The sequence below is a fragment of the Geospiza fortis genome, unplaced genomic scaffold (assembly GCF_000277835.1).
Source record: "Geospiza fortis unplaced genomic scaffold, GeoFor_1.0 scaffold412, whole genome shotgun sequence".
Lineage (NCBI taxonomy): Eukaryota > Metazoa > Chordata > Aves > Passeriformes > Thraupidae > Geospiza > Geospiza fortis.
In genome coordinates, this window is record NW_005054504.1 from 423,947 (window position 1) to 434,384 (window position 10,438).

General features: G+C 53.1%; 1 protein-coding gene across 3 annotated transcripts; it reads left to right on the forward strand.

The window, feature by feature from the left end:
* TMLHE (trimethyllysine hydroxylase, epsilon) lies at positions 1-10,261 on the forward strand. 3 transcript variants are annotated; one of them, XM_031063454.1, is made up of 9 exons: positions 1-67; positions 3,515-3,605; positions 3,651-3,760; positions 4,373-4,549; positions 5,217-5,496; positions 6,538-6,657; positions 7,004-7,240; positions 7,889-8,027; positions 8,909-10,261. In XM_031063454.1, the coding sequence occupies exons 2-9, from the start codon at positions 3,589-3,591 to the stop codon at positions 9,038-9,040; spliced, it is 1,212 nt and encodes a 403-aa protein (XP_030919314.1). In that variant the 5' UTR covers positions 1-67; positions 3,515-3,588; the 3' UTR covers positions 9,041-10,261. The 3 variants fall into 3 exon arrangements, with proteins under 3 accessions (XP_030919314.1, XP_005428830.1, XP_030919313.1); XM_031063453.1 differs by adding an exon at positions 1,078-1,181 and having other exon boundaries at positions 24-67; positions 3,515-3,760; XM_005428773.2 differs by having other exon boundaries at positions 3,515-3,760.
* The last annotated feature ends 177 nt before the right edge of the window (positions 10,262-10,438 follow it).

A 10,438-nucleotide genomic window follows, 5' to 3' on the forward strand; every position in this document is an offset into this window, starting at 1 on the left:
GCACCCCGAGCCCGCCCGAGCCTCGCTCCTCCGGCCCGCAGCTCCGCACGCCGCTCCAGGGTCCCAGGTAATGCCAGGCCCGGGCTCGAACGGGAATTACTGTCCCAGCGAAAGGGAATGAAAGGCTGCAGCTCGTGGGCAGAGCTGTTTTCCATCATTCCCTGGAAAAACACAGCCCCACCCTGCCCGGGAGAGCTGCCTGGCTCCTCTTTGCCCGGGCAGGACCCAGAGCATGGAGTGATTTAGCAATAGGAGTTTATTGGAGTAACTCCTCGGGGCGGGGGGGGTTCTACCATCAGGGCTGGCTGCTTTGCTGGAAAAAAACAGAATTAGAACTTGTTTCTGTTGAGCTGTGGGGCCTGGGAAGGCTTTGCTTGGGAGAAATGCAAACAGGAGGCTGGAATAAGGTTCTGGGAATGGGACCTGCCATCAGGTGGTCAGCATGAAACGTGGGATGAGCAGATAATTCCCTTTGCTTCCAGGAAAATGAAGTAGCTGTGAAGCTGGCAGTGCCTGGGATGTCTTTATTAGCTCCTTAATTTCATTGAAATCCCATGTGGGGAAGGGCTGGAAGAGGAATCTGGCTCCTGACAGCTGAGATCTGATGGAGTTGTCTGCAGGGTGAGGGCAGGAGCTCAGCAGGGAACAGCCAGTCTGCTTTTTGTCTCTGTGGTAATTAATTGTAATTAACTCAGTCAGCTCAGGCTGTTAAACTCTGCCTGTGTCTTGTCCAAGAGGTGCTGCCATCCTGGGGGATCTGGTTTGTCACCTGGGCTGGTGCTCTTTGCTCCTCTGGCTCCGGCAGAGTCCTCAGGGCAGCTCAGCCTTTGCAGAATTTTCTTTTTCTTGGTGTTCCTTCACTGCAGAGAACTGTCAGGTTAAAGGATTACAGAGGATCAAAAGCCAAATTCCTTTCCCTCACTTTGGACTGTTGTGCTTCTGACGGCTCCCTGTTCCATATGGAACAGAAACCTTGGTTCCAGCCAGGTGCTTCCAGAAGTAAAAACTGAGTGAGTGTGAGCAGCTGAATGTTTGAGGTGTTTTTCATAGAAAACACCTTTTTTTTTTTTTTTCCAGAGGATCTGGACAAACAGGCTGGAAGGGCTGGAGCAGGGCAGGGAGGGCAGCAGGGTCATCCCCTGCCCTGGAGGGTTTGGCTAAAAGCTGGTGAAAGCTTCCAGGTTTGTGGGTTTCTCCTTTCTTAGGTGTTCCCATTGCTGAAACTATTTGGTCACTCATTTTTTCACCGTTTCCTTTGTCCAGAATGGGGACTGTGGCTTTTTCTCAGAGAGGTTAAACCCAGTTTTGTTTCCTTGAAGTGTTTCTTGTGAGACAAACTGCAGTGTTAGGGTTAACCCCTGTGAAACCCAGCCTTCCTTTCTGCTCCTTCCACAGCATCTCCTGTCCTTTCTCTCCAAAGACTGATGGGAATTCCTCAAATCACAACAGATTTGAGGTTTCTGCTTTTCCCTCCAGCACTGTTCTCTCCTTCACCCTGTGGGTCCTGTGTCACCCACCATGTGTGTTTATGCACTGAGCATTTAATGTCTGCTCCCCCCTGCCCTTTCCCTTTGAATTCCAAGGGAAATCTTGTCTGGAATTCTCTCATTTCACTGCTGCCCGTGTGTCTGGACCACATAAAGCATAAAGGTGAGGTAGCAGGAGGTGCAGGAAGAGAGTTTGCTGTTCATGTAGCTCATCCAGCTCTTAGCTCTGATGAAACAACAAAAATTATAAATCCTCCCTGATCATACAGATATTTTGGGGGTTTAATGCCTCTTAGTTTTAGTATGTCTTGGAAAGATTGAATTTAAGGCTCTCACTGGGCTGCCCGTGGTGTTTTCTTACAGGAAGAGCAACACAAGATCTCCCTGATTAGGTTTAATTATCTGGGTCACTTCCCATTACCTGTGTTAATTTCCTTCTCAGTTTTGATATTGGGAGAGGAGGAGATCAAAGAAATGTGTGTGGAAAGATCAGACTAAGGCTGGAGCTGGCCCAGGCACAGGCCATGTGCTGGTGGATTTGTGGGTGAGCCTTTTCCTGGCATTTTGGGTCCTTTGTGTGTGCAAGCAAGATTCCTTGTTTTCTACCCCTCACTGGGATAGTGGATCCAAAAGCCAAACTGGACAGACTTTCCCTCTCTCAGATAAGCTTTGTGAGTTGTTGGTTCAGGGATTTAAATAATTTCTTTAAGATTTTAAAGCTGAGAAAAATCAGGGGCAGCTCCTGGGTTTTGTAGCTGTAGGTTTTCTTCTCTTGGTTATGAGATTTGTGTGTCAGATGAGGCTCATTCCTCTTCCTATAGCAGATTTTCAAAGCTGAGCAGCAGGAACAGGAACTGGATATCTTGGAAAAGGAGGCTGGAGCCAGGAGGTTTGGTCTCTTCTCCTGGGTAACAAGGGATAGGACAAGAGGAAACACCCTCAAGCTGTGCCAAGGGAGATTTAGATTGAATGTTGGGAAAATTTCTCATGGAAAGAGCTCAGTGGCTGAAGTGTGTCAGTGTGCCTTCATCTCAAACCTTCTCTTCAAAAACATTCCCACTTTTTCTCCCTAGGGATGTCTGCATTCTTTTATCCCTGCTTAACAAGTTGCTGCTGGGAATGTGGCACCTCTGTGGATTTGGTTGTTATCAGCAGCTTTTGAGGTCTCTGCAGAGCAGAAGCAGCTTGGACAGCCAGAGCTCCAGTGCCTGGACTCTCCAGATAAGAAAACGAAGGAAAATCAGAAGTCTAGGATAAGAAATGCTTTCTGAGCCTGTGTCTTATCCAGAGAGATCACATTGCAGTGCACTTCAAAGTGCTGTTAAAATCCTGCTGGATTTGGACCTGGCCCCCAGAAATTCATAAACATGACAGGCATTTAGAATGAGGCATCATCTCTTCAAACTTGTCAGGTTTTTGCCCTTGCTCTTTTCACTTAAGAGTTTTTACAAATTTCCCTTGGAGAAAGCGCCTTCTAACCTCTATCCTGAAATTAATCACGGTGGTTTCTCCTTCATGCCAGCTGTGTCCTTCACCAGCAGCAGAGATCTTCCTCCTCCTCCTCATTGTTTTGCCTGCTTTTTCTAGAACTGGCCTAATTACAAGATTCCTCTGTTATTGCTTCCCTAACCAAGGTCACTTTGCTTCCCTGATTGCTGCAGTTCCATCCAGGAATGGTGAATTCAAACTGGGAATGCTGGGAGGGGGGACAAGACCTTCAGGGATGAGGCTTTGCCACTGTTTTGCACAAGAGTGTTGAACACAGCTATCTCTCCTGGATTGGCTTTGCCTGGTAAATCACAGAATCATGGAATGGCTTAGGTTGGAAGGGATCTTAAAGCTCATCCCATTCCACCCCCTGCCAGGGCAGGGACACCTTCCATGAGCCCAAGTGGCTCCAAGCCCTGTGTCCAGCTTGGTCTTGGTCACTTCCAGGGATTCAAGGGCAGCCACAGCTTCTCTGGGCACCCTGTGCCAGGGCCTGCCCACCCTCACAGGATCCTGGTATGTCCTTTGTGTCTCCTCAGGGCTGTGTCCTGCTGGGCTTTAGGACAGAGTATCACATCCAAGTCCCCTTGTCCTCTGTCTCCTGACTGCCAGGATGTGGTGCCAGAGGCTGCCGTGGCTGCTCCGGGGGCGGCGTGGGAGCACCGGATGTCGCTGGCCGTGGCTGCCGCGGGGCTCCGGGCCCGTCCTGGCTGTCCCTGCACGCTGCCACCCCACAGCCCCAGCGTCCCCCTGCTGTGCCTGGCAGCTGCACCGAGACCATCTCGGTAGGTGCTGGGTGAGGGTGCTCCTGCTCTGCCCAGGGACAGCAGGGAGGGATTCCACCCTTGTTCCCTGGAATGATGTGTGTTTTCCTTCTGAAATAGCCTGTGTCAGAGGGATGCGCACTGGAGACCGTTTCATGTTCCCTGCTGGAACTCCCAAAGGCAGGATGGAGCAGCCTTGTCTTCTATTATAAGTGAGGCACTGCTAAATAAGTAATCAAATCCAGGGATTCCTGAACAGAAATTGTCTGAGCTGTGCCATGCCACCATTTTCTGTGCCATGCTCAGGCTTTCCCTGGCACAGCCCCCCCAGCTCTGGTGTGTGCCCACCTCTGCTGCCCAACCTTGTTCAGTGTTGGCAGCTGAGGCCAGTGAGATCTCAGTGCTCCAAGTGACTTGCAAGCAAAGGGAATTGCTCAGCATTTCACACAGTGGCTCCAAAGCAAAGGAGCCAGGCCTTTGATAAGATCCTCTGCCAGGTCTTCCTCTGGTGACAGTTTATGTCAAGGGATGCCCTGTAACTGGGGTGATACAGTGTGGGCTCTGGGCTTCAATTCTTGGCTTTGTTTGTCCTCCCTGTTGCCCCAAAGCCTCCTCTGCTCCCATCCCTGGCAGAGCTGAGGTACGGCAGCACCGTGATGCGCCTGGATTTCGTGTGGCTGCGGGACCACTGCCGCTCCGCCTCCTGCTACAACGCCAAGACCAACCAGCGCAGCCTGGACACGGCCAGCGTGGACCTGGCCATCCAGCCCCAGGCTGTGCGCGTGGACGAGAGCACACTCTTCCTCACCTGTGAGTCCTGAACGCCTGTGCCCTCCTGTGCCTGCTGATGGACAGCATTACCCCCAGGTCTGCCTGGCTGGGAAGACACTGAGCCGTGAGCAGGTTTTAAACACTGCTCTCGCTGTAAACACACCTCTGCATCAAAGTGGTGTGGTTTTCCTGCCCCAGCCCTTCTTGTGTGTATGCAGTGTCTGGGTTGGTCAAACTCCCCAAGCAGTGCAGGTGGTGAACAGATGGGGCATGACATTGTTGCTTCTCTTTTCCTTCCCTGTTCTGTGTGAGCAGCTGTCAGCCCTGCTCGCCATGCCCGTTCTCTGTCCTTTCTCCTCACTTTCCCAGCTGCTTTCTTCCTTTTGCTGGGGCTTTTATTTGAGGGCTTGACTTCAGGGCTTTGATTGTCCTTGGAGGCCTGTCAGCAAAAGCCAAAACCACTGCAGATGCAACAGTTAGCTGGGAATTTGGAGAGTTGCAGCAGCTGCCCTGAATTCGGAGTTGTGGCAGCAATGATAACACCTTTAGGACTTGTGGCCTTTCAGGTCATATTTCGGGTGGCAGCAGGGTGCAAAGGACCCATCCCCAGACAGGTGACAAGGTGAGGCCTGTCCTGGGCTGAAGGTGCCATGATGTCGGGCTGGCCAGTGGGATTTTGGTGACTCTGCCCTTGTCCCTGTGCCAGGGCCGGATGGACACGTGACACGGTACGGGCTGCAGTGGCTGGCGAGGAACAGCTACGAGGGGCAGAAGCAGCAGGTCATGCACCCCCGGATCCTCTGGAATGCTCAGATCTACCAGCAAGCCCAGGTCCCCTCCATCGACTGCCGGAGCTTCCTGGAGACAGATGAGGGCCTGAAAGAATTCCTACAGAACTTCTTGTTGTACGGGATTGCTTTTGTGGAGAATGTCACTCCCACCAAAGAAGACACAGAAATCTTGGCAAAGAGGATCAGCATAATCAGGTATCTGGGCTATCCTGGGAAGGATAAACTTGTTTTCTTTCTGTTTGGAAAGCTGCTGCCTCCTTGTCCTGTGTTTTGTGTGGCATGGCCTGGTTTGCAGACAAATGCTCTGGCTGCTCCCCTGGACCTGGGATGGAGGATCCTACTGTGGGATCCATCCTCCTTTATGGAAGAGCTGTAAATCACTCAGTCATTGAGCTGCCCCTAGAGCATCCCATGACTTTTGTGACAGTGGGACTGTGCAGAGAGGAGGGACTGAAGGAAGTGACTGGCTGGGAAGAGCAGGGCTTTGCAAGGAGAGACATTTCCTGTTATGACTTGAGGGGTCGTGAGGGCAGCCTGGCCCTGGGAGCCAGGGAGATCAAAGACCAGCTGGAGCTCTGGCTGGAGAAAAACAGTGAGAGGTGTTGGTGCTGGGTTTGTGTAAAGCACTGCCAGCATGGTATGCCAGGAGCTGGGCTCAGGGCTTTATCCAAGCTGTAGAAACAGTTTGATTTGCATGGGGTTGTTGGAAAAGGAGGGATTCCTGTTAATGAACAGTCACTCCAAATGGAAACAAGGGGCTTCAGGGAATACCCAGCCAGCTTTTGTCTCCAGGCACCCTCCCCCTGTAGCCCCTGAGTGCTGTTTGGCCTTGCCTGGTGTTCCTTCCCTCCTGTGTGTGTTGGAGGGGGGAGGTAGTGAAAACAGGATACTGGGAAGAAAAAATGCGATTATTGGGCAACCTGTGTGGATACAAGTAAGGGCTGGCTGCACATAGGCACCTCCTTGTGTCACTTCCATGACTGGGGATTATGGTTGGTATGGAAACATCAGTGGTTGTGGAGGGGAAGACTCGTCATCACCAGTCTTTTGGGGAGGAAAGAGAGGAGCTAAACACCAGAAGAGGGATTAGAAGCACCATCCCTGACAATCTGAATTTTGTGAAGTTGTTCTGCTTTAATGACTCTGTGCATGGGACAGAGGGGAATAACTCAAATGTAGGGGAGGATGTGCCTTACCCAGACACTGACCGATGATAACTGCCCGTCTCTTTTCCAGGGAGACCATTTATGGCAGGATGTGGTACTTCACCTCTGACTTCTCCCGGGGAGACACAGCCTACACCAAGCTGGCCCTGGACCGGCACACGGACACCACCTACTTCCAGGAGCCCTGTGGGTACGTGCTGCTGCAGGGACACCTTCCACTATCCCAGGCTGCTCAAAGCCCCATCCAGCCTGTCCTTGGACGCTTCCAGGAATGGAGCAGCCACAGCCTCTTTGGGTTTGGATTTTGGGTGACACAGCCTTCATCCTGCAGCTTCTGAAGTCCCCAGACTCATGTTTGGGATGCAGCACGGGCAGTTTGCTGCCTCCTCACCCAGCAAAACATGTGGGATTGGGTCTGGAGAAGCAGCAGGGACGGGTGGTGCATCCATCCACACCTGGCTGTGTCCTCGGGGAGCACTTTGTGCCCAGGGCATAGGCAGCCAAGGTCATTGCTCTCGGATTCTGTCTCTGTGCAGCATCCAGGTGTTCCACTGCCTGAAGCACGAGGGCACGGGAGGGCGGACGCTGCTGGTGGACGGGTTCCACGCGGCCGAGCGGGTGCTGCGCCAGGCCCCAGAGCACTTCGAGCTGCTGGCCAAGGTGCCCCTCAAACACGAGTACGTGGAGAACGTGGGCGGCTGCCACAACCACATGATCGGAGTGGGGCCGGTGCTCAACGTCTACCCCTGGAACAACGAGCTTTACCTCATCAGGTAATGGCCAGGAGGCCTCTGGGGAGGAGAGGGCGTTGTGGTGGTTTTCTAGCACGTTCCATGGGCTGAAAACCAGTGTATCTTTGAGCAGGGATGAAACCAAAGGACACCCTGTGTTCCTCCCGCTTTAGAGGAAACGTCAGCACCACTGTTGCAGACAGGTGTCGGTGCTGAACTTTGATTTTTTACTCCTGGTATTCTCCCTTCAGCTCCAAGCTCTCATCTCATTCTATGTGAGATGCAGAAAAATTCAGCCCTTCTCTGGAGAAGCCTCTAGAAACTTTCCTGGCACACAGGGAACAGGGAGAGTGCAGAGTGATCCCTTCCAAAGGGATTTTGGGCTGATTTTTGAAACTCACCTTGCCTCAGTTCTAGAGGTTGTCCAGCACTGCTTTGCACTTTTATTCTAAGCAGCTCTCAGTCTTGCCATGTCCTTCCATGGAAAACCAGGAAGAACAGGTGTACACTTGATAGTAAACTTCTCTCACCCTCAGTGCTGTGTTCCCAAAGCTCTGTGCTGGCAGCACAACCTCTCTGGTCACCTCTGCAGCCTCCCTTAAATACCCACTAATCCCACAGGCTCCTGAGGCTCTCTTGGAAGCACCTGGAGCCGTGTTGGGCAATCTCTTGTCTCTCCTCTCCCTGCAGGTACAACAACTACGACCGTGCCGTGATCAACACGGTGCCCCATGACGTGGTGCGCCGCTGGTACCACGCGCACCGCGCCCTCACCGCCGAGCTGCGCCGGCCCGACAACGAGCTCTGGGTCAAGCTCAAGCCAGGCAAGGTGGGACCTGGAGCTGTATCCTCTAGTGCTGCACTCTAGCACTGGTCCAGGGTGGGACTGGGAGCTGAATCCCGTGGGTTTGGCACAGGGAGAAGGGCAGGATGCTCCGTGGGTGTGCTGGTTTCTGGGCACTGCCATATCCAGCAGTTTTCCCCGTTCTGGGTGCTCCAGTGTTAACAGTAGTGGCTTCTGTGTGTTTTTTCTGCTGTCCTAAAGCAGTATTAGCTCCCAGGTGAGGCAGAGATGTTTAGTTCAAGCTTTGCCTCAGAGGAAAGTTAGTCCTAGTTTCCAGCCACTGAAATGAGAATCCTCAGGAGCAGAGAGGCCAGAACACTTAATGTTCAGGCTTTCACTTCTTCCAGAAGAAATTACAGTTCTGAGATTATGTTTGAGCCCTTACATGGGTAAGTGACACCACAGAGGCAGGTGGTTGGGGCTACCCCATCCCTGGAAGTGTTCAAATCCAGGTTCCAGAGGGCTTAGACCAACCTAGGATGGTGGAAGGTGTCCCTGCCCATGGCAGAGGGTGGAACAAGATGGGCTTTGAGGTTCCTTCCAACCCAAGCATTCTGGGATTCAGTGATAAGTTGGCCACTGTTGCTGATGAACTATTTCCTCTCCAGTAGAAGGGCAAAGAAACCCCAAAGTGTGTTTCTAGGTTGGCTCCATAAAGAGCTGGTGAAAGAGCTGTGCTGGATCCTGTGGAACAGCTGGCTGTGGCCTCACCTGTGCCAGTGTGGAACAGGAGGCTCCTGCCCACTGTGGTACACCCTTACCTGCTCTTCCAGTGTCCAGGGATCCCCAGGACCTGCCCTGCCAGAGGCTCCTGACCCTGCCTGCTGTGGTTGCTGTCCTCCTGATGACCTTTTCCTTTCCTGCAGGTCCTGTTTGTGGATAACTGGCGTGTCCTGCACGGCCGGGAGGCGTTCACCGGGTACCGGCAGCTCTGTGGGTGTTACCTGACGCAGGACGACGTGCTGAACACTGCCCGCCTGCTGGGGCTGCAGGCCTAGCCCACCCTCCAGAGAGCCAGGCAGCCCCCAGCCCCACCTCTGGGAGAGGCAGGACCCTCCCAGTCACACTTTTGGAGAGGCCAGCAGCCCCTCAGTGCCAGCCCTGGGAGAGGCAGGAGCCCCCAGCCCCATCCACACCAGGCCAGCTGGGCTGGTGCCTTCCCAGGTGCTCCGGGCCCTCTGTGCCGGTGCCTCACCACCACAAAGACACTGCAATACCTCAGGCACCTCCACCCTCTCCAAGCAGCCCCCAGGGCCTGCTCAGGCGAGGGGGCAGGTGGAAACCAAAGGTTGTGGTACCATTTTTTGGGACTACACTCTGCCTTTGAGCACAGGCAGCTCTTGCTGTCCGTGCTCCCAGCCTGGTCCTCCCAGCCAGGGTGGCTCAGTTGTGGTTAATCCCACCACACTAAGTGCTCCTCCAAGCAAGTGCCTTCAGGATTCCCTGTTTGGCCTTTTTTTCCAGCTGCCAGTTTTATGGGACTTTTAGCAGAGCAGAATGGAAATCTCTGGGATCTTGTCTCTTATCACTGATCAAGGAGCCAAGCTGCCTGAGAGAGGACCTGGAGAGATCCTGGTGTACTTTGAGCATTTCTGAGAAGGTTTAGGTTAGAGGAGGAAAAGGGAAGCACCAAGATGCGCAGGGTGTGAAGCAGAGATGCCGATGTTAGATGAGGGATGGAATTCCCACTTTTCCTTGACTTCCAGGACTGCCATGCTGCTGTTCCCTCTGCCTGTTACACTGCACTTGTGTTGAGGGCAACACTCTGCAGCTCCAGGATTTCTGACAAACTTCCCACCGTGCCTCCTCTTCCGTCCTTTCTTAAGGAATTGGTGTTAGGTCATCATCATACTCTCTAGTGCATGAAACTCACTCTTTGGGTAATTTTTTCCCAAAATTCTCCTTCTCTGAATGTAACTCAGAGGTGCCTTTCAGCTCCTGGGAGCTGGGATCTGGCATGCTGAAGTGCCACAGGGTAAGGAACAAAAGCAAATCCTGCTGTTGGACATTCTTCATTCTGCCATATCTTTTGGGGTGTTCCCTGTGCTCTGAGCAGACCTTAGTCAGGGCTGGGCCCCTTCACCCCTGGCTGTGCTGTGTGAGGTGCTCTGTGTCCTCAGGGCAGGGGCAGTGCAGGTGCACAGGTGCTGAACTGCTGCTCTTGTTTAATCCAAACACGGAGTGTAGAGATTGTGGTGCCAAGACAGTGCTGAAATCTGCTCTTGCTGTGGGCTGAGCTCCCTGATGCTCCCTCCCCAGTGCTTCCCACCCCAGTGAGCCCCTGGGAGTCTGCAGGGATCAAAGGGATTTCCAAGCCCAGGCTGGGCAGGTGCTGCCAGGGGAGCTGCCCTCTGCCAGGGAAAGCTCCAATGGCAGCCTTGGATCCTGGTAGAACC